Source organism: Hemibagrus wyckioides, linkage group LG04 (genome assembly GCF_019097595.1).
Source record: "Hemibagrus wyckioides isolate EC202008001 linkage group LG04, SWU_Hwy_1.0, whole genome shotgun sequence".
In the NCBI taxonomy this organism is placed as follows: domain Eukaryota; kingdom Metazoa; phylum Chordata; class Actinopteri; order Siluriformes; family Bagridae; genus Hemibagrus; species Hemibagrus wyckioides.
This window is the reverse complement of record NC_080713.1, coordinates 20581473-20606382: the sequence shown is the minus strand read 5'-3', so window position 1 is coordinate 20606382 and position 24910 is coordinate 20581473. Positions and strand designations below refer to the sequence as shown.

Here is a 24910-nt window from a genome sequence, read left to right as displayed (position 1 = left end):
GCTGTCGACAAGACAAACCCACTGAAAAGTAAAAGAAAGCTTCCCCAGACTGAGAAAATCAGTGTGGAATAAATGAAACACACACTTCCTACAGCAGAGGAGCCCAGCAGGTTCATCAGTGTCGATTATTTTTAGATATAACATTTCCTCTGCTGTTCCATATCAATGAGACAAAAGCTGAAATCAGTAAATCTGAAAGGGTGGCTTGTGATAATTGCACAGTACACAAGCGAGATTTATTCGCACAGAAAATCCATTCTTTTTTCTCATAGCTGCAGGGCCGGATAAAATAGCCCACATTAGCCTGCTGCCTGATGCAGGGTCACTGAGAAGACATCAGGTGAGGGCGGAAGAGGTAGAGAAAGAGAGGCAAATGGAAAGAGAGGGATGAGAGAGTAATAGAAAGTTGAAGGTTAAAGAGGGTTAAAGAGAGTCAGTTCTGTCACATTCATGCTGAGCATCTCCTACTCAGGACCTAAAGGTGTTTGGCACACAAAAGAGTTTATTTATTTATTTAAAACACTGGTGATTTGAACTTTTTTTTTTTTTTCATTTCATTGTCTGTACCGCTTATCTGATCTATCCTTGGGTCACGGGGAGCCTGTGCCTATCTCAGGCATCATCGGGCATCAAGGCAGGATACACCCTGGACGGAGTGCCAACCCATCGCAAGGCACACACACACACACTCATTCACTCACGCAATCACACACTACCGGCAATTTAGAGACTTGTGATTTGAACTTGAGTAATATAAAAAAAAAAAAGTCAAGCAGAGGTTTTTATGAACAGCTGGTGCTAGAAATGTTCAAATACTCCAAGAGCAGAGAGTTTTTACTTTCATGCTGGCAGGAGCAGGTGTTCGGATATGAAGCTTGTGGAACAAAATAAGGCAACTTTCATTAATATGAATGTAACATAAGTGTGCACAGTGCTTGGATTCTTGGATTCATTCATCCTGGCTATACTGTTATTGCTGAGGTTTCAATCACTAATTTGCCTAAAAAAATTTTGGCCACACCAAACAAATATGTATGTATGCATGTGTAAAGATAGATAGATAGATAGATAGATAGATAGATAGATAGATAGATAGATAGATAGATAGATAGATAGATAGATAGATAGATAGATAGATAGATAGAAAACATCAGATTCCTCATGATCACAAATGCTTTGCTTCCTCCATTTTCATTTTCTTTTCACTTCATTTAATTCACATCTAATTCACCTGTTCTGTATTTTTTTCTGTAAATCTCTCTCTCTCTCTCTCTCTCTCTCTCTCTCTCTCACATACACACACACACACACACACACATATATGTATATTTTAACCTGAAAAGGTTAAAAACACCTAGAGACAAATTACACAAAAGGTGAAATAGATGTGAATTCAATGAGGCTCTTTAAAAAAGATCTACTTTCTACTCAGGTGATCATGCACACCAAACACCTAACACAGAGAAGCTGCTGCTTTAAAATAGTTTCAAGCGGCTCGGCCGACATGCCGGAAGTGTTACAGCGTTGAGAGAGATGCGTGGAAAATAGAACCGATTTATAATCCAGCTTTCATCCTCATCCCTGGATTTATACATCCCTTCCATCATACTCTTCCATTAGCTGAGGCATTTGTTTACAGCTTATGGCTAGGTGGAGACAGAACAGCTCATTCTCCATATATATGGTGCCATTTCTTTTGTCATAACCGAATGCCTAGTTTTATTCCTTAATTTATGGGGTTTGTGTTGGCTGGATTTCTTAATCTTTCCTATATTTTTAATGAATACCCACAATATAAAATAACTTTCTTGATGGTATGCTTAGTCCCTGTCCTAGTAAGCTAACATGATGATGTGTTTTTGACAGTCTCCAAAGTACTTCTATAAGTCGCTCAGCAAAATTGCACCTGTGAAATGCTGCAAATGACAGATGACAGTTAAATCCGTATATATGAAAGTGGAAATGCAAATTATATATGATTTGAAGTTGCTAAAATTGAGATTTATATATATACATTTACACACACTCAGCAACAGGAGTAGGATATGAAAGGGTTTTTTTTTTAAATTATTTATTTATTTATTTATTTTTTACAAAATTACAGAATTACATTTTCTGTAATTATGAATATCAAATTTCTTGTGTCAATACTCTTACGAACAAGTTACAAATAAATTAATTATTAATTCATATTCATCTTCATTCATATGTCCGTGTGCCTTTCCTCCAGCTTATCTGATTTTATCTAAAGTCTCCCTAGGTGTGTGTGTATGTGTGTGTGTGTGTGTGTGTGTGTGTGTATATGTGTGTGTGTGTGTGTGTGTGTGTGTGTGTTTATCTTGACAGTGTATCTTGACACCATTGATCAAGATAAATGAATGTAATAAAATACAGTGTACCCATTAACCAGCCAGAAAATTATTTATTCTTATTCACCGTTTTTGCGATATTGTACTCCAGTGAATTTTTTAAGCTACTTTTATCTTTTGCAGGCACCATGCAAAGGAAGAAGAAGTTTTTAAGAGAGGTTTGGTTAGGAGGCCTCCTGCTGGTTTATGACAGCACACGACAGGTCTTGTCCCTGCCATGGGCTCTGTCTGGAAAATTGCTTCAGAAGGTAAAAAAAAGAAACCAGCACCTTCGACCCTCTCTCATCTGACAGGCAGATAGCACACTTTACAAAGGGAAGGGCTGTGAGGTTGCCTACTTTGCCTTGAGCACTAGCATACACACCATACACACACCTATAAACTACTACAACAAAACAGGATGCTTTCTTCTATATTGTTTTTCTATTATAATATTATATTATTACTTTTTAAAGGGTATCATAATACCAGCAGGTATTATGTAATGGTTAGGATCTTAAGATCAATCTTATGCAAGCTTCTCTGCAGCACAATTCTTGTAGGCTGCTATAGAGAAGGCCTTATTGAATACACTCCAAGTGCACTCTCTATGTACCCTCAAAAGAGGCTCACACCACCCGAGGCTCACACACACACACACACACACAAACACACACACACACACACACACACACACACACACTCAATCTGGCAGAAAGACCGCAGAACCTTTTCTCTTCAGTGTACCATTATCATATGTGTGCTTTTTATTGCTTTTTTTCTCTTTCCTACCCTTTTGGACCTAAAAAGGGAACACATGAGTGGGAAAATCTTGTCACACAGCGAGTGCACACACACACACACACACACACTAACATATTCTTTATATCAAACACAAACATGTATGTAGAGACTTACAGTGGGGTCCAAAAGCCCAAGTGCACTATTAAAAATATTTCTATTTTCTATTCTTTTCTAATTTAATACAGTGGGTTTCATTACAACTGACAATGACTTGAGTGAAGAAGTGCAATATTTATATGTACATGACATATTAGCTATGTCCACTATTAGCTTTAATGACACTGCTTACTTGAGCTGAAACAGACTCCAGAAGTTTGTGCTAAACCTTATGATCCATTTTAGATCAATTCCATCAGCGTGTCGTCTGAACATGTGAATCAATAGAAGAGATTAAATCTGAAAATCTGATCCTTGTACAAAGCAGTTAAAATGATCAATGATCACACATTTGCTTATATTCAAATATCAACCTAGAAATAGTGAACAATCTTGAATATTATATAACTAACTACTTTCTTAAATTCAAAAACTGTAAATTTCCTATTTTAAATCTCAGTTTTTCAGTGTGGTCTCAGACTTTAAGACCTCACCGCATCTGAAGGAAAAACAGGTCGTCCCCCAAACCCTGGACCCAGAAACCCTTTGAGGAAGCTAATGACGACAGCTGATCATTTCAAGAAATGGCCTCATTAATGACTAAAGACCTGCAGCAGAATGTCTAAAGCAATAAATGGTTCATGGGTAAAGCACAGCCCTATTTTTAGACGGCATTCCTGCAAGAAACATTCATTCTGAAGCTTTCAGATTGGTTCTCATTTCTTTCTCCCCTCATTCTCCTTAATAGTTATGACAATGGGCAACAAGGGCAGCTGCAAAATTGCAGAAATACTCAATGGGAATCAAATGAGGCCTATTTCTTTCTCCTCTCTGTCTTTTTTTTTTTTTGTTCTTCAGAGGTGACCAGCTCTAGTTTGATGAGACTCATTGAGGCCTGAGGTTTGAAATATCTAAGTGTCATTAGAGCCGCCTACTCTACTATTAAACTTGGATTATTTTCAGGTCCATTAGAAAACACGTATAGACCATTTTAAAGCGCAGGATAGATGAAGACAGGAAAGATCTGTACATAGCAAACGTAATGATCCATAATATCTTGAAAAGACTTTTGAATGTTTGATTGATTAAGTAAGGACTAAAACATGATAGGGTGTGCAGTTATAGGAAACTAATCCAGGATGGGTTTCTGTAATGTGGCCTTACATTAATTTTTTATTATTTTTTTTTAAAGCTTCCACCCTAAAAATAATTATGTGCCTAAAACACATGTAGTGGAGTGGTTTATTTCTTTTGTACCCCTGCCATTTACCCACAACCTAATGAACCAAAATTGGATTAAAAATGCAATTTTTAGTTCAGTTTAATGTTGTGGAACATTCCCCATTGCAGACTGTAAGCAGTGACATCATAAACCTCCTAAAGAAAACACCACTATATCTATTTGTAGATATTTTCACTGCATTTTAAGAGTATCATCAGAGCCAGCACTAGTGTCAGAGCGTCCTGAAAATGAGTCAATACCTTCAGACCAATCAGATTTGAGAATTCAGCAGTGCTGTGTTATAAATTCTTTTACAACTGTTTTAACAAAATCACAAAATTTCAATGTACACTCTACATTGAAGCATTATATAGAGTCCACTACTTGTGATTCATCCTGTAAACATGTATCTTACCTTTCCAATGGACCTTGGAAATGGTGCACGCTGGTTCTCAGGCACAAACATGGGCGGCACCAGCAGGGATCTCTTCGACCTGTATGGCATCATCTTTCCGACACCCAGAATCTCCTGCACACCAAAGTGGAGCAAAAAGAAAGTTAAAGATATAATCTGCTTTCATATGAAGTGTTGTATATTGCTTTCAAGCTCAGGGTTGTAATATTGTCTTTGTTTCTTTACACTATACAAAATATATGCTAATTTGTAGCTCGACCATTAACATGACATACACAAAGAAAATTCATGCCCACACGAAAACTAACCGAACCATCAGAGACTGGAGGAGTGTAGTATCTACTGAAGATCTATGAACTGTTGTGACATTAACAACACTCACCCTATTCGTCCTTTTAAAATCTGCTTTACACTGAGGCCATTTAATTAGCCGCTGTATATCCCTTCCTTTTTTCAAAGAAACCCATTATAACAATCCAGAATCTGCTGCGGTTGTCAGAGAACCATAGCCAGAGTACAGCGTAGCACTTATTTAATTTTTTTTTTTTCCCGATCAATGAGCTCATCTGGGTCATTAAAAGTGGTCATTAAAGCATGTCTGCCTATTTCACCAGTCGCACTCGGTTTGAGTGGACGTGAAATTAAAAGGTTCCTCCCATTCACGGAAACTCAAACAAAGCTAATGATGTGCTGTGAAGGTCCATTGTTCTGTCAGCTTCCTAATGGACTGAACGTTTGTTTAAGCTTTCCCAGTGCACCAAGCGGGAAACTATGGAACGGACCGGGCAAATAAAGGAGAGAAGAGAGCAAAATCTGCTGAACAATGGAGAAGTGTGTGTGGAGGAAGAACACTGTCGTCTGAAGAGGCCTGTTGCTCTAATATGCTAATAGTTCAAATGTCACAGAGCTCATTTCATATCCTCTTGGCAGAATGCTCTGTTACTGAGCACAAAACCAAGAACTATATAAAAAGGCTTTGCTTAGCACAGTGAATGAAAGCTGCCTAGTATACAGGGAATACAGTCCTGAGTATGTGTGGGAGTGCATTTTTGAAGGAATGCACAACTGTACATGGCTAATGTCATTTATTTGCATCGAAATTCAATAACTCAGGTAATCAGCTTCTCTCCTGTCAGCGGCTTGATGCTCTCTTCTCTTCCTCGCCTGTTGGTCTCTCGTTTCCTGTGTCGTTGTCATTTCATGCAATTAGAATCCTTCAGGCCATCAGTGCAAATTATATTTGTCACTCACGCCATCAATGCCACGCTGAAAGCGAATGCATTAGCGCGGAGGCAGTGACCCATGTGAGTTTGTTCTGCCCCAGGCAGCTCAGTCACTCAAACATATGCCCATATAATAACTGCCAACATCCTACAGCAGAAAAAAGATCAACAGTGATGCAAGAGTCATGATGTCAGATCAGAGAATACAAATAGCTTTATACACTAATACAAAAATGGAGGTAACCGATGATGTATCCTACCAAGAGCCAAAAAACACATTGCGCCCCTCTATGAGTTTATAAAGAAACACAGCAGTTTTAGCAAGACTAAAGGAAATCCTGATTGCTCCCTGGTCATGAGAAATGGTTTGAGAGTTAAGTGATAAGAGATTAGAACACACTGTCATCATATATGTAAGTGTGTGATTGCTTTGTTTCTGAACCTAAATGCTTTCCTTCAAAGCTTTTCCAGAAGGGTCAATCGATTTGAGAAACATACACAACAATTCAGCCAACAAGTCTGATGATTCAAATTTACATTAATATAAAGGTTACTTTAGCAAATTTTTAAATCACTTTATCCATTTTGTTCAAGGTTTGTATATTTTCCATAAAATGTTCTGTAAATGAGGGGAAAAAAACTATGTGGACCATTAACATCTAGCCAATGCTTCAGATAATCAAACCATCTATAGACTGTCATGAAGCAGCCGAACAACTCGTTATCAAAATAATCTGTCATTCAATATCTTATAAAATGTCACTATTGATTTTTAAAAGAACAAGAAAACATCAGTTTAAGTCTACTTATTTATGATCAATCCTGATAAATGTGGGACACTGTAAAAAAGATCCCAAAGATTCCTCTCTAAATAGCTGATGGTGATGATGGAGCTGTCTAACACCTGTGTCCAAAGTCTCCCATTCTGAATGACATACTACAGTGCTAAATACAGAGCTGGTGACAAATTAAAAGAAAAAAAATCCCATTGTGAATGACATACTACAGTTTTAAGTACAGGGCTGGTGACAAAGTAAAAGAAAAACATTCATAAATTGTCGTGGTGAGATGTTGGGGCACCACAAGCCTCCAGAACAATTCTGTGTGTTCTGGGTGTACTGACATCAATTCTACCCTGGAGCATTACTTGAGGGATGAACAAAAAATCATAAATTTTTAAAAAATATATATTCCCTTAGTGGTTTTGTTTTTTTGATGATGGTGTTAGAAAGTGTGGTCTAAAATATTCTACAAGTGCTGAATTGGGTTAAGATGTAGTGACTGTCATGGCCATTTACATGAACATGTTTATTAAACCATTCATCCTTTTTGGACTGGGGGCGGAGTCATCTTAGAAGAGACCACACCCATCAGGAAAGAACTGTATCCTCATAAGATAAAGACTGAATCAGTCAGAATAAGTTTGTATTGATTTGCAGTGACAGTTCCCTCTGAGAGGACAAGTAGAACTCGCCAGGAAAATGCCACAGCATAACTGAGCCACTGGTTTCTCCTTTAATTTGTCACCCGTATGTGTATATATTAGAAGTAATTGATAGCCTGGTTAATGACAGTTACCTGACAGGTGGTTAATGATTTGAGTGAGTGATTAAAGTGTATATAGAGTATTAATAAATTGGGTGCCTGTCAATTCAGCAAGCTCTGACTTTGCTCTAACATTTAGGGGTCTCGTTTATTAAAAGCATTTCAAATTCTGTGTGTAAGAAGCACCAGAACACGCTATTAATTGCCGTTTCTCACACGTGCACACGCTTATTCTGTGCAGTGAATGTTGATAAATCCTACATATTCCAAATTGTTCCGCTCATGCATGGCCACACATGCAGAAATTGCCCTGCTCATGACCTTAAATCACCGTACATGAGGTACTCGGTGAAAAACTTTATTTGAAAATGGTAATTTTATGGCAGTATGTGCATTCGATTAAAGCCTAATTACATTTGGAAAATCTGGAATGGTCATTATTGTCTATATCGACTGATGTACTTGAAAATGCAGCGTTCTGCATAATTGATATCAATACATGTAAGACGTGTGCAATAATTCAGCTCATGGTTGGTTGGGAAATGACAGACCGGTCTCTACTTTCATGTTGAAATGTTCCCATGGCTGAAAAACTTGGTTGGACTTAAGTGTGCTCAAGTTGGCCTCCTTGAAAGTGGGGCAAGTTGCTGGCAGAGATCAACTAAAATTGCACTGTGTCCTGTATAGCTCTCACTGTGTAACTGTGTTCCTGCAGTCCTTAAAAACACTTTCCCTGCACAAAAGATTTTCTGTGTGCCAAATCTTCAAGTAAGGCATCGTTCTCATCAGTGTTTAGATGTGTCTTTTCTATTATATTAATTTACATTTCATCCATCTGAACCTGATTTTAAGCACCAAAGTTGGCAATTACCCAGTCAATTACACTGACATGACTGAACATAAGTAGGACTGGTGTTCCTCATAATCAGCTTACCTCCAATTACACTTTTCTACCTCCTGACGTTACTGCTTATGTGTGGTCAGGATTAAATATACACACAAGAACTACTTGATAAATCATCACCATTCTACACACAGAAAAAAATGTAACTGCTCTGTGATGCAGCAGTGTGAAAAAGTGCAGTTGGCTGGGTTCACATTTCTCAAATGATGCATGTGTTAGCATTCACTCTCCCTGGTTGGTAGTTGTTGTATGATAGGGGAAAGCTGGCAAGTGGCTCATTTAGCCTTCTTAGTCTCTGTTAATTTTGAGAAAAATATTAAATATTATTGTTATACAATCTGCAGCACAGTCAAAGTACAAGCTACAAAGCTCTTATCTGAGAGAATCATTAGTTTTGATGTCAGAGTAGCAACATGGCACAGCACTGTTATAATTACACAACAAGCAACAGAAACCATGAAGCATAAGCAGAGTACATGCTTTCAGTAAACATACAATGATCCAAAAATTCAAAGTTATGATATCCCTGATCATCACGTCTATGCATGCACACACATCTGTTTTTGGCAGGTGTTTCCCGAGCGCACTTTTATGTAGCAAGTCAGAACAAACCTCACGCAGCTCGCAGCGTGCACTGGCACTTATTATACCAAACAGCGGAGAAGTGTCAGGGTGCAGTCAGGAGAAAACAGGATAGAAAGTCAGCTGAGTAAGTTGCTGGTACAAACAGTAATTTGCTGGTACAAACAGAGTGTGAAACTAAAGTAGCATGTCAGGAAAAACTAGCCGCGGCTTTACTGTTCATTTCTGTTCTGCTTTATTGTTTCATCTTCCCTATCTAAAAAAAGAGCTTTATAAATATCCTCGGGATTTTAGGGCTCTTCTCTTTCAGTATGTCTCTCTCGCTCTTGCGTACTCATACCCCTGCTGCTCTCGAAAGCAGCAGACCCGACATCCATGCTGAGGAGGCGAAAAAAGAAAAAGAAAAGAAAAACTATGACAGCCCATTTATTGTCACTGAAAAAAATAACATTATTTGAGAGCAGAGAGGGAAAACAACAGCATCTCTGGAGCTGAGCTTTCATTTGCATTGGTAGCTGGGTGGCTTTTGTCCTTGCTGTGAGACTGCGCCTGGCTGCAGCAGCATGCCAGGCTGCCAGAGCCCAGCGGCTGTCAGGATGACAGAGAGCAGAGAGCTGAAGGAGGGGGAGAAGTGAAGCAATTTGTTTACAGCGCCCCATGCTGTCACCCCAACACGTTGTCACCCTAGTGCTGCTCAGCGGAGGAGGCACGGAGGGCAGGTCCAATGCCTAAAATGACATGGAAACAAGACACAATGCATCCGGCTAGAACAAACTAGCCCCTGCCCTTCTACTGGGCTACCCTTAAGAGTAGTGTGCACATTTTAAATGCCACATAAGAAGCCCCGGGGGCTGTTGAGTGGTACACTGCAGAATGGGTTCCTCCTTGTTTTACTCGACTTGGTTATTGCATCTATACAAATCACAGTAGTGTTCTGTGATTGGCTGAGAGGCATTCCGTGTCCCTTATTTGGCCTGAGCTAAACGACATTCTCGAACGGCGCAGCATCAATCCTGGAATGCAATTCACCTTGGCTGCTATTTCATCCTCGCGTCCTTGGAAAATTAAGCAATATGTCTCCCAATAATGGGAGTTTATGTTATTTTCATCAGCTGGATAAAAGGTGCAAGGAAGAGAGTGACGTTTTCTATAGCGGAGATGAAACATATCTGTTAGAGAAGCAAGCAAGAGCAAGAGCAATGGAACTTTAAAACGCATCTCTCTCTCTCTCTCTCTCTCTCTCTCTAACTCTCTTTATTGGAGGCATGGACAACCTCACCAGAGTTATTGAGTAATGAACCCTCTCGCATCTCCTCCCCTCCCACATCTTCAAGGACAGATCAGCATGCGCTTCTGCTCCTGTCTCAGGACTACAAGCTTCAGACATTCATTTCCGCTCTGCTATGCCCTCCTTCTCCAGCTGATGTATAGTGCCTCCTGACACTTGCTGACATCCCAGAGAAAAGATAGTCATGAATCTTTAATGCTTCCTGTTCATAAATTACAGTGGCATGATCAGTTGGGCTTCAGCTCTTTGGCTGCTCTTGGAGAGACTCAGAGGTCTCATTAATAACTGATACTAAGGAAGTGTGGAGATTAGCAGTGTGTCTCTGGCTGCATTGTGCACCTCTTTATTCTGCTCATGGTTCAACAAATGGCTACCTTTTATTAAAGAAAACCTGTAATGTGTTTGTGGTCAGGTCCCATATGAATATAATGTATGTAATCGTGTTATTTTCAGATATGTCACTGCAGCACGGTAAAGGTCACATTCATATTCTTGTGTAAGGTGGGTACAAGTTATAAAAGTAGCACTTACCTTTAAAACACTGCTTAACAGTATGCTCACGTGAGCCGTGGTTATTGCTTTTTCTTTTTTTTCTTTTTAAAAATCAGACTGCTTCCTTTTAAATGAGAACATGTATTCTACTTTTCTTGTAGAAAATAGGAACTTGTTGGTCACAGGCTTTAAGACCTTCATATCACCATATACATATTCATATCATTGCATTGTATTCATATGTTGTATTTTTTATATTTTGTCTATTTATTTTTCCTCTGTTCCCTATAGCTAATTCCATTTTATTTTATTTTACTTTACTTGTAAAGTCCATTTTTTCAACTCTTTGGCTATTTCTTGAAATTATGTTAACTTTACTTTTATAACCCAAACATAAATACCTTAAATACCATGCCGTATCATGTATGACTGTGTACGTGAGTTGGAATTTCATTCCATGAATGTTGTAGCTTAGTGGTTAAGGTGTTGGATTACTGATCAGAAAGCCACCAAACTGCCACTGCTGGGCGAGGCCCTTAACCCTCAGTTGTATCAAGTGAGATCAATTGTAAGTCGCTCTGGATAAGAGCGTCTGCCAAATGTTGTAAATGACAGTGATATTAGAAAACTGAGATCTAACATGGATCAAATACTAGACAATTAAAGTTATAGAATTGAGGTCTCACTGATAGCGTAATAAGAATAGGGAAAAGTGTTACACACTTAAAAACAGATATATTGCTGCATTTGTAATTTCTCAAATGCTTAGAGTCTGTAATGCTCTGCTGGATTCATGCTGTTTTCTCTGAATACCAAACATGTTCCAATGCTTTCTCTTTTTTTTTTTTTTTCCAAAAACAATACACTAAATATAGAGTTTTGTTGTCTCTTCTTTTATCGTTCGTATGTTCATTATACAATGTATGTTTAATATCTGCTGATATTTTTGTGGAAAAGGATGGCAGACTACCTTGCTGACTTTTACTACACCTGCGACTGTATTTCAACTGCACCTTCTCAATCACTGCTGATAATTAGTTACTGATGTATCAGAGAAAAGGACTCAGCCCTAATCGAGATCAAATCTAAGAATTGTGTCAAGACATTTGAGCAAATAATCTGATGAGGTCGACAGGAAATCATATTAAAAATAGCTCATCAAACCTAAACAAGAGGTATTAAATGTTGCTCAGTTAGGATCACGGGACACAGGAAAAAAAAAATGTCCACCACATCCTGTCACTCATGAGATGAGCTATGAGAGCACAACGATGCAGGAGAGAAGAGCTGATGGGAACAGGAAGCTCTCTCAGTTTTCCATAGTCATCATAATTCCGGGTACATTGCGGGTGAGTGTCCTGTCCTTGTCGATTCTGCCACTCCACTGCTTGGTCCTATATTGAGATGTGTCATTAGTTATTTTTGACATGTCATTTCTCTGCAGAGCGAGTGGAGCTAGAACATCAAACTGAGGCATGGATTTGCATTGCAGATTATAAGTTATTCAGCACAGCAGCCGGTACCTGAGTTCAGCATCCCACCTCCAGTACACTTATACACTTAGGCAGAACGAGAGAGAGAGAGAGAGAGAGAGAGAGAGAGAGAGAGAGAGAGAGAGAGAGAGACTAAAAGGACATTTGAGCTTTTTATAACAGCTGCCACATAGCACATTATCGACATAGGGAGTGACAGCGGAGCTAGTTTAAGGACACAATGACAGACAGTGACATAATAACAGTGTACAGTACTAATGAAGGGAGGACAGAAGAAGAGATGCTGAATTTTTCGTTTCCAGGTTTGAAATCCAGCAAGCATTCAGCCAGTATTCAGCACTCACTGTAAGTAGGAGTACTGACTGACATACAGAACACAAATGAGATACAGATTGCTTTTAGACCAACTCTCTGTCATAACACAGAATTATGCAATAACTGAAGTTCTGGAGAAAGACCACAACTGAAATTTTTCCCCCCTCACTGATTTTGTTCTATATGTTCCCTGCTTTCTACTTCCTCCATATATAATTTAAAGTGTTAACAAACCAGCTCTTCTGTGCGTTTCTCCACTCCTACATTTTCACAATCAATCCTCAAGACACAATTGTTAATTAAAGATGAAGGCTGCACACAACACTATATGTGTATCAAATTCTAAATATGACCACCAGGCAAAATAATCTGCAAACCTTAAATGAAAGAAATTGCTACATTATAGAATTTTCTCATGAGGTCTCACTGATGGCATAATAAAAATGGGGCAAAATATTACACACTTAAAAACAGATAGTCTGCTGGATTTGTCATTTCTCAAATGCAAAAACAAAACACTAAAAGCCAAAGCCTGAATTTACAATTTTTGTCGTCTATCCTTTGGTGTTTTGTATGTTCATTGCAAAATGTGTGTTCAGTCAATTTGCTGATATTTTGGGGGAAAAAGACTAAATAATCCACCTTGTTGACTTTCATTACACTGGTGGCTGTATTTCACCTTTCACTGCTGATAATTAGTTACTGATGCGTCAGTGAAATGAACTGAAAACTATCAGAACTAATGCAGATCAGATCTAAGGATTGTGTTACTCTGTTTAATCAGGAGACGTGACTGTCACTGACGGGTTGCATAAATTCCCAGGGTACGGTATAGAGAAATCAGCTGATTTTTCATTATTTTTTTTGTTTGATATGTTTCCTGCTCTCTACTTCCTCCATATATAATTTAGAAAAAGTTTGAACAAACCAGCACTTCTATGTGTTTCTCCACGCAAACTCGAAGTGAAAGCTGCAGACAACAGTATAAGTGTATCAAACACTAAAAATGACCACTAGGCAAAATATTCTGCAAACCTTAAAGTAAAGAAATTGCTACATAATGGAAGATTTTACAACAAATCAGCACCACTAATACACTAGAACTGACTAATTTGTTACCACTGCACTAAAAAACAGAAACTGAAATCACAAAGAAAATTAGGAAACTCTAGCACCTTATAGCTCTCATGACCACCAAATGTTCACAAATGCACAGGAATGACTAGCATTTCCTTTCTAGATTCAGGTTTTGTGCTACAGTTATTTCCTGCTTTCTATTTATTTACCTCGAAAGGCACAGGACCCAAAACAGAGAATGAAAATGAAAAGCAACAGTGAGCCACATCCCCTGCATGCATTTTCTATTGAAATCTGCTATTTCATTAATTCATATATCGATCCTGTGCACAAGGCTGTGAATTATGCTGTGAAATATAAGACTTCACATAATAGCCTCCATTTATCAGAGCTCTGCCTCTTCAGCAGCTCCCATGACCACACTGGCCTCTGGGGCCAATAAAAACATTTTTTCCATTTCCTCTCACACTTATCAATAATCAACATGCAATAAAACTGACAAATAAAGCAAATGCAGCATTTATTCTCTTGCCGAAACAACTGTGAGGTCTATAGCCGAGTGTGGCTAGTGGCTTCAGGCTCAATGCTGTGCTGTGTTTATTTATTTTCCTCCCACTGAGCCTGACGGAGATTACAGGCCAAATGATCCATAATGAGGCCCTTTTCCACACCTTAATTCTGCCTCTTCACGCATGACTATTCTAATACAGCTCTCCTCGCTTCTGCCAATCCCTCAGCCAATGCTATTGTCACCAGAAGTAGATACATGGAAATCACAGCAAGGTGCGAAAAGCTCCATGCTCCAAAGCTGTGCGCTCTTCACCGTACCATTCTGAATTATGCCATTGTGTGCCAACGCCAATATGCTAAACCTGTACAGAGCTCCCGGAAAGAGCAATTCAGAGTGAGACTAGCAAGATAGCAATCACTGCAAGCATGAGACTGAGAGAGATTGTGCTAGCTCTAGCGTCCTTAGTATCAGCTTTAACATTATACTGTTATAATGAAGGGGGATTTAATTCATTGCTATTCTCCAGCACAGGAGAATCAATGGAGAACAGGAGAATGATATGCTGAGAATAGAGTAAACAACAGCAGGAGTGGTGACACACCAGAAGCTCCAGCACTCTCTTATTAGACCTGGAGCTACAGAAACAGCAACAGAAAGACACCGGTGATAGTTGGGGAATGACAGGCATGGGAAATCTTTTCATCATGCCAGACAAGAGCACAGAGAGGGCACAAAACTGAGGAAAGGCTTTGCCCAATGCCTGTACACGTCATCCAGTATAGATGATTAGCCAGACAGAACAAGCCTGGATAGAAATATAAATAAATGAAATGCAATACAATTTTATGTATTTGTAGTGCTCATAGAGCTGTGTGACACATATATAAGCCATTTGTAATAACAAACTGCACAAATATGTATGAAGGTCATGTTTAAATAGTCAGCAGCTTTCATTATCCCTATCACAATATGACATATTGGATGATTATACTGATGAACATAACTGCAAGTAATGATTTAATGATCTTTTTTATGATACTGAAGTAAACAAGACAAAAAGAAAGTGGGAAAAAAGGAAACACACACACACACACACACACATATATATATATATATATATATATATATATATATATACATACATACATACATACATATATATATATATATATATATATAGCAAAAGAACAGGACATGCTGACATGTCAGTTTGAAATAATGATTTTGATGGAAATGATGAATGTATTCTTCAAACTTTGCCTTCATCAAAAAAAAACACCAATTACATTTGCAGCAATTACAGCCTGGGTATTCTAGCTGTCAATTTTTCAATATAATATGATGAGATTTCACCCCATGCTTCCTGGAGCTAATATACAGTTCTGTATTACTGTACTTAATACAGTTGATATATAAGTTCACAAACTTCTAATATTGCATGAGTGGTATAAAAATGAAACAAATATAAATCATGTCAGATTTTACCACGTTTAATGAGAAACCAGCAAAGAATTCAATGGAAAAAATAAAAATGTTTCAAAGAAAAAAACCTTATAGTAACCCTAGGTGCATCTGCAATCACACCCAGGACCCTAGAACTAATTAGAACCCAATTATGTTATAAAGCTACAGATTTGATTCTACACAAAGCTAATTGAGAATGAACATGTTTACTCACTACATATATATATATATATATATATATATATATATATATATATATATATATATATATATATATATAAATATATTGCTGTGTATTCTAATTATGCATTATTATGATGGTCTACGAAGTGGTGCAGAACAAATGTGTTGTTTACTCTCCCATTAGATGACCTGGAGTTCCATTCCCAACAGTGCCATACAGTCATCAATGGCCAGGAGCCAAGGAAGCAAGATGGATGTTACACTATCTCTCATGTCACTAGCCAATCACAGTCATCTGTGAGCTCATGTATTGGGAAAGAGGACAGACAATTTGCCCTGTGATGCAGCATGAGCACTAATGGATGGCTTTACATGTCTTAAAGGAATCACATTCATGCCTTCTTCTACTTCTGTTGTGTGCCAGGGGAAGGATGGCTCTAATTAAGGATCAGAAAAAAATATACCCAATGGTTATTATGCCAGCTGATGCCTGCTGGAATAAGTGTGTATAAATACTTATAAGTGGTTTATACCTGTGCTACCTACTAGCTCCCTTTTTGTTATATTGTCTATAGTCTGTGCTCTCTTACAGTGTACTCCCTTTCAAACCACTGTAGAATAAGAGCACACAACAATCTGCTTTCTCTCTCTCTCTCTCTCTCTCTCTCTCTCTCTCTTTCTCTAGCACTATACATGTACTCTTGCTGTCTGATGTGATGCCTTATCTTGAAACACATCTACTCTTGTGGCACATCTCACCCTCTGGACCTGCCTGATTCATCCTGATGCTCTGCTTCTGCTTGGAGATTTTTGTGACTCACTTTCTGCTGTTGTGGATGGTCACCACGTGGATGCTTTAAAGACCTCCTAAAAATAGCAATGCCCAATACTCACCCTTGCTTGAGTGAATAATCTCACCTGAATACTGTAGATTTAGACCACTGATGTAATAATAAAACCTGCCCTGTGTTCCTTCTAGGATTCTTCTCTCTTTAAATTCATATCCACATACCTTCAATACACTTTCACTCCTCTGCACTTGAACACTGTAATGATTTATAATCCAACTATCTGCTCTCACCCACAAGAGGATGGTTTCCCTTTTGAGTGTGATTCCACTACCGGTTTGTTCTCATGTCATCCCAAGCTGTTGTCACAGTCTGGCTTTCTCATAGGCATCTAAATATAGAGCTAGATTTCTATTAAGTTCAGAGTTTATGCCACTCGCCATGAAGGGCTTTTATCGGAGTCATGCAGCCGTATGAACGAAATATTACTGAGAGCGATATAGCAGCTGTGTGGCAGACATTAAATAAAAAACTGCTATTAAACAAGATAGACGAAAATGTAGAAAAGAAAAAGTTAGAGCATAATGAGAATAGAAACACCACTTCACAAAGCATTACACGTTAACACTAATCCTGCCAACACCAATGTCATACAAAAGACAGACCAACAAAGACACACACAAACACAAACACACACTGACACACTTACCCTGAGTGTATGGGCAGATTGGGACGGTGCGCCAATTATGTCCACTTGTGCTGTGTCATCAGCGCGGTCACTGAGCCAGTGAATGAATATGACCGTCCCACTGTCAACTACATCTCGTCTAGGGACCAGATTCAGGTCCTCGTCTATCAGGAAGTCGGGGTGGGACACTTCAAATGCCACATCCTTATTTCCTTCACAGTCATCAAACACCACTGCAAACATATGCACACAAACACATTCATTAGCATTACAGCCAGAAATGTACAGTGTTGTTTATATAAACTAGCAAAATTGCAAGCTCCTGAATAACATGGAGGCGCGTGAATGACATTGCAGAGGTATGAAATATGCTATGCGTTCAACATAAAAATTTTTTTGCATAAATTTGACACAGCAGGTTCTTTTCTTAGGTAATTTATGTACCGTTGAAGCAAGAAAGACTTGCTGTCTCAGAAATAAAGTGGCAAGTCCATGGAAAATGTGACAGTACCTGGCAAAGTTCGTCCTGTGCTCATTCAGCCGTGAGTTTAAAGCAAAGTAGAAAATGTAAAATATGACTCACTCATCAAGAGGTATTAAAATGAGATACCTCATTTTCAAATATACCTTAACCTTCCAAATATCCTTTCTCTCTCTCTCTCTCTCTCTCTCTCTCTTTCTCTCTCTATCTCTCTCTCTCTCCCTCTCTCTCTAGCTTTAATACCAGGGCTTTAGTCTGATTTATAGTCAATGTACTTGGCACAATTTGTTGGTGATTACAGAAAAACTGCAGTCTTTGTACTCCAGCAATTTTCAGCCTGATCTATATTCACTGTATCAGGAGCATATGGGTGATTACCATAGACAAGAGCTGCAATGTTTCCCTACACTGAGAAAAAACAGAAAACTACTCTAAAGGGTGGTTGGTGTCAATAAACATTTATGTAGATCACTTACATTTCTAGAAGGCTCAGTTTTTATCGAGGCCACATATAGAGTATGTAATATAAATTCGAACTCTCTATAGGCTGTCTTTTAAGAAATCAGACTACATTTTCAGAGAAAGATATTTTCATGCGTTGCCAGTGTAGTCAATATAGCTTAGGATACGTCCGTGTATTTAAAAAAGAAACAAATAAATAATAGTAAGTAATTACTGTAAGTGTATTCATTATTTCATATCATAATAATATAATAAATAGTATACGATTACTAAATGCATTTCTAGACATTTTTATTCAATTCAGTGTTTTAATTGTGTTCCTCTCATCAGACAGTTCTTAAAGCTGTCAAGAGAAATACAAATTTAAAGCTTGAAATGTTTAAAGACATAAATGAACTTACATTGGATTTATAATAATCTGATAAAATAAATATTTAATAAATTTGCCTACATGCAATATGTTTTCACTTCACTTCACAGTGCAGAAAAACTCCAAAAGAACAGTTTCGAAAACTTTCTTTCATGTCTGTTTCATTCTAAGACCTTTATCGTAACCAGTGCAGTTTCACAATGTAGATCATTTAATCACATATTTAAAAGTTGAATAGATAGTTGGTCTTAGGCGTTCAACTGCCTATGTTTAAAAGTGAGTTTTGAGTAAATGGGCTTTTTTGTATTTGTCTTCAGTAAAAGTCAGAATTTTTCTCCAAGTACAGTACATTGCAGATTGAAAAACACTGGCGTATTCCTTTCATTTCCGTGTGCCGTCTTTGCAAAAATGCCCGTACAAAGGTTACAGTCTTTCTATCATTTCCACTGAGATTTCTACACGCAGAGTAAATAAATTGTTTCTCAGGCTAAAGTTCTTAAATGATGGATAAGGAAAAACGAGAAAGAGGGACGGGGTTTCTAAAACGAAGCGATTCAGAAGAACTTCAGGGAGCAGCCGTGCCCTCTGCAGAGAAGAATTATCATCTTTGTCCTAAGAACATTTTTGCCAAGGCGCTTCATTGTTCACAAAGACACTGACCATAATTCAGGTTTCCCTCTCTCTTTTCATTCAGATAAAAGAGTAGTACAGCACTCGCTGTAGCACAGTAGCTCAGTGATCCCTGAGCAGTAAGAAACTTCAAAAAGTTTATTCTTTATTCCCTAACTTGAGACGGTCAATAGTTTGTGCATAAAAAAAATAAAAAAATCTCAAGGTTTCAGAGTGAGGCCAGTGTTGCATACATTGCACAATGAGTGAATATGTGTGTGTGTGTGTGTGTGTTAAGCTGTGCCTCAGGTCTGACTGAGTGAGATACCGCTGCAGTAGCCCAGCTTATCCCCTCTGATCATGTCCACGTCTGTCTTATCTTTCAGTCCCATACCCCCTGCTTTACTTTTTCCTCTTCTCTTTGACATTTCCGACCCTCTTTTCTCTCCACATCCAAGCAACCCCCCCCACCCCCATCATTTGTCATCTCTACAAAACTCGAAGTCCCAAGTTACAGTCAGCTCCAGAATTATGGGCACCAGCCAGTTGTAAAATTTAGCGATTATTCAAGATTATTTTAAGAGTATTGGTACCTCTGGACGATCACTGACCTCTTCCTGTAAGCCAGTATGCAGAATTAGCGACTTAAAAGTTTATTATTAATTGTAGTTCCAATAAATGATCCAGTAGTGATGATCGGGATAGTTTATTAATATATTACAAGTAAAAAGAACTTCAGCACTTTCTTAAATAGCAAAGCTATATTTTTAATTGCATCGTTTTTTCATGAGCCATGTAGAATCCTCAGATTTATTTATGTATTTCTGCAGAATTACAGGAGTAAGGAGTGTTTCGTATTAAGGGATGGCTGGAGGCATCACCTTACTGAAAATGGTTCCTCATTACACATCGTTAGCTGTGTGCTACACTCTTTATCTAGCAGCAGCAAACTCCCCAGATTAACAGTGTTTACTAACTGAACTTCAGATGTCAGGCTCTCTGGCTAATTAAAAAATGGAAGATGACTCACAATCAGGTACCACACTGACAACTGCAGTGATCGCCAGCGGTGTTTCTCGAGCCACATGCTTGTGTTTAAGGTCAATGCTAGACTATACTGTGGAAAATTAGGATGCTTGGTATAGTGAGTAGTGATAAATTCAAAATTTTCTAGAAATAATCCTAAAAATAAAACATGAAATTACAGACAAACATGTCGGTATCTCATGCATTTTTTCTTTAAAACAATTTAACATTCTAATACTGTCTTTCCGTAGCCAGTGTCAAGCAGAAATGGAATCCATCAAACGTAAATCAGCCATCACGCTCAGGCAGAACACTGTGCAAAAACAGCGGCTGTCATTCCTTTAACTCAAACAGAAGATAAAGAAATGACTTTTTAATAGAATATTAAGAACATGAATCTATTTCGCACTGCTGATGGACTAATCGGGTTTTTTGTTTGCTCTCATGGCACTTGACAAGACAACCTACAACCTTATGAGAAATCCTACATTTTTTCTTCCATTTTATACACTGCATTTCATTAGAAAGGTCACAAACACTATCCTCTCATATTTAACCGTAATCTTGCTTGGTTCATATGAAATGAGACAGGTTCAGGCTCAACAAAATTGGACGGCTGAAAATTGGAAAAAGACTAGGCGATGTTTTTTCAATTTTCAACTGTCCAGTTTCACTGAACCTGTTTCCACTACAACCAATGATTCCTCTTCTGGTGACAGGATTGGAACCAGACATGATCTTCTGCTTTTGTAAGCCATCTTTCTCAAGGCTCAGCTTGTTGTTGATTCCTGAGATGCTTTTCTGCTCACCACGGCTGTACAGAGTGGATATTTGAGTTACTGTAGCCTTCAAATTGGCTCGACCTGGTGTATCCATCTTCCTCGACCTCTTTTCCCGTAGATTTCTTCTTCGTCAATGAGATGACATTTTTGCTTGATGTGAACATTAACTAAAGTTCTGGACCTGTACTTGCATGATTTTATTCATTGAACTGCTGCCACAAAATTTTCTCATTGGATAATTGGGCTGTACTGTTGAATGAGTACATCTATAGGTTTTCCTGTTAATGTGTTCAGCGAGTGTTTCTAACACTAACTATTATCTTACATTGTAGAAATATAAACTTAATGACTTGGCATATGATTTTTCAGCTGAAATTTCGTTTTTCTCATTTTTTTCTTTCACTGGTTGCTGGTTGGACAGTTGGTGTTCTTCCAACAGATCTGAATTGAGCAGCAAAACTCTTTTGGGCTCGAGTCTCTGTGCATGATGTGTGACTGCCAGCTATGGATTGAGTGTAACGCCCGATCACTTTTGATGTGTGGGCTGAAAATTTGTGCTCTGTTCTCTCTCTCTCTCTCTCTCTCTCTCTCTCTCTCTCTCTCTCTCTCTCTCTCTCTCTCTCTCTCTCTCTCTCTCTCTCTCTCTCTCTCTCACTGTCACACTGTTGCTCTCATTGTCATGCTTTTGCCTTGTGTGGCAAGCTATACAGCTTCAGGGATGCAGAGCACTGTTTTTCCAACAGCAGTGCAGTGGTGCCTGGTCATCATAGCTATGACAAGCTATATCATTTTTTTGTAATTATTATATGCTTGAAGTGCTTTGGCACCCCAATGGTACGATAGCCAGCCATTTTTTTCTCAGCTCATATTTAACACACAGATGACAGAACAAGTAGCACTCTCTCTCACACACACACACACACACACACAAGCTTCGTTGCTTCCAGGGAGCAATAAACTGCAGTTTTATATGGGAGCAGCCCTTTCCACAGAGGAGAAAGAGTGCTGGGAAATGAAGCGTTATGGCCTCTTGTGAACTAAGGCCTCATAAATAATACGCTGATGGGAGAGAGAGAGGACAGCGAGCTGCCGAGAGGAAGAGTGGCCAACATACGCTCCAATCACACACCTCGTATATCAGCCTGTGCCCGGTGTGCCCTCTGGAGGAGCTCCTGACCATCCAGTGAAGGCTTGGAATAAAGTAACGTGCATCCAGAGCTAAGAATACACTCCTGATTTCATGCTTGAGCTCCTTCTCTATGGTATTCTGTTCTTCTTGCTGTTATTATTTTTCTGTGTCTGCTGAGGTGATGCATCCATTTCTAGTATACGAATATATTCACATGCACAGACGATGTGGGTCACAGGCAGTGCAAGTGCAGGTCGTAATAAGGATACTGTTGCTCTTTCACACTAGAAGTGTGTTTAACAGTAGCAGAGCTGAACACTTACAGTCCACTCTCAATCCCTCAGAATAACAAGACCTATACCTAAAAAGCTATACTTCTCACCTTCACCACACACACACACACACACACACACACAGCAGAAGTGTAACACAATGTTATTGTCTGTATCTTAACCTGTTTAATGCTCTATAAATTCATATCTGTTCAAATAACAAAGTGGCCTAAACCAGAAATGTTTTATTATTTGTTTGTTTGTCCCTGGACACTAGCCGCTAGCAACACTGGAAAACACTGCAAATAATTTAGTAATTATTAATTAATAATTAATTAATAATTTAAATAAAGAATATACCCTACTCACAAAAAGTTAAGGATATTCGGCTTTCGGGTGAAATTTCAGGATGCACCTAAAATGCACTATAACCTTTACAGGTGAACTTAATTTGACCTTCTCTACACTTTTGAATGCACATGTCCAACTGTTCAGTGTTTCAGTACTTTTTGCATAACTTGCTGTTCTCTAACAAGGTGCTTAACGGCAAAATTCACAACTGGTGTTTGATCCATGAATCGACCAATAAATTTTCTGGTTCAATTAGAATTGGTATTTAAACAGTCCTCTTCATCATGCTGTTCACAGTTTGACATCATGAGACCAAGACGACACCTAACAATTGATCAACAGTACCTCACCATTGCAAGGCTTCAAACAGGATGTTCTCAGAGGGAAGTGGCCACTGAGCTTAGAGTGTCACAGAGTGTCATCAGCAGGTTGCGACAGAGATACAGAGAGACTGGAAGAGTCACAGAAAGGCATAGGCTTTGGCCACATCCCACGTTGATGACCGCTTCATTGTGAACAGTGCCCTGTGAAACCAGATGATGAATGCCCCTCAACTCAAGGCACATTTAAGGGAGGTGAGAGGCACCCAAGTGTCACGTCAGACCATTCGAAACCGTTTACATCAGCGTGGTCTGCGTGCTAGATGACCTGCAACAGGTGTCAACGTCTTACATGCACCAGGGAGCATTTACGCTGGACGAGGGACCAGTGGGCCTCAGTGCTGTTCTCTGATGAAAGTTGATTCACGTTGAGCAGAAATGATGGCTGCCAACGATGTTGGAGACGTCAAGGAGAGCACTATGCATTAGCCTCTGCTGTCACCAGATGAGCCTTTGGTGGTGGTGGTGGTGTTACAGTCTGGTGTTACAGTCGCCGTGTAGAGGCTCATAACCCTGCACCCCAGAACCTCAATGACCTGAGGGCCGCCCTTCAAGAAGAGTAGAATGCCACGCCTCAGCAGACAATAAGTCGACTCGTGAACAGCATGAGACGTCGTTGTCAAGCTGTAATTGATGGTCAAGGGCACATGACAAATTATTGAGACATTGACATTTTTTGTTGTGGTATACCCACCTCTGTTGTTGGCTTTTGTTTCAATAAATTGTTTGAGATGAGGAAATCACCATTGCATGCTTCTACTTAAATGCCCTACTTTCATGATATAATATCACTGTCGTGTGAAATTTTTACATTTTCCATAAATTTCACCCAAAAGCCAAATATCCTTAACTTTTTGTGAGTAGTGTATATACTGTACATGTTGATGAACATGGTTTTTATTTGTCTTTGAGTTTCACTCATGGCCACATGCCTTGCAGGACTTTCTTTGACACATTCTACAAAATTACTGTCCTGATGCATGCCACTAGTCTCAAAAAGATTACTGTTAAACTTTGATTAAAAAAAAGGTCTGTGGACAACTGAGCATAACATTGATACAAGAGTCTCCCTGCAAATATTGCCACAAATTTGGAAGCACATAAGTGTATAGGATTATTTGTATGGTCTAGCATTAAGATTTCCTTTCACTAACACTGAGCACATTCAGAAAATGCCAAAGTGTGGTCAACAAAGACATGGTTTACGAAACATCGAGTGGTCTTCACAGAAACCCACTGAACAGATTTAGAGTGTCTGTTTTGGAATCTGGTGCGTTTTCTCTGTTGATTCAATTTGTTTAGACATATAATCACGCAGGGTTCCGAAATATCAATCACCTGTATGAGGTGGTTTCGGTGATTGCAAACAAACTCTGGAGTGGTTCGCTTGTTTTGAGAAAGTAATCCAGAACAACAGTCCAACTTGTATAGCAACACATAAAGGGAACTGTATTGCATAGCAGTGTGTTTGGTTAGCTAATGGTGTGCAGCATAAATCATGGGTTAACGTGTCTGATAGATCTTTGGTGACGAAGAATTCTGTAGGTGAGCACATTGTGGCAATTCAGAAGAAAAACACGCTTCTTCATTTTAAATTGATGTGTGATGAT

General features: G+C 38.8%; 1 protein-coding gene across 1 annotated transcript in view; it reads right to left on the bottom strand.

The window, feature by feature from the left end:
• The window catches only part of cdh13 (cadherin 13, H-cadherin (heart)), a 344517-nt gene that overhangs the window by 199744 nt on the left and 119863 nt on the right, over positions 1-24910 (bottom strand). The window contains exons 3-4 of the mRNA XM_058388412.1: positions 17460-17671; positions 4886-4999 (exon numbers count right to left, since the gene is read on the bottom strand). Of these exons, the coding sequence (XP_058244395.1) occupies positions 4886-4999; positions 17460-17671 (326 nt within the window). The remainder of the gene's footprint in view (positions 1-4885; positions 5000-17459; positions 17672-24910) is intronic.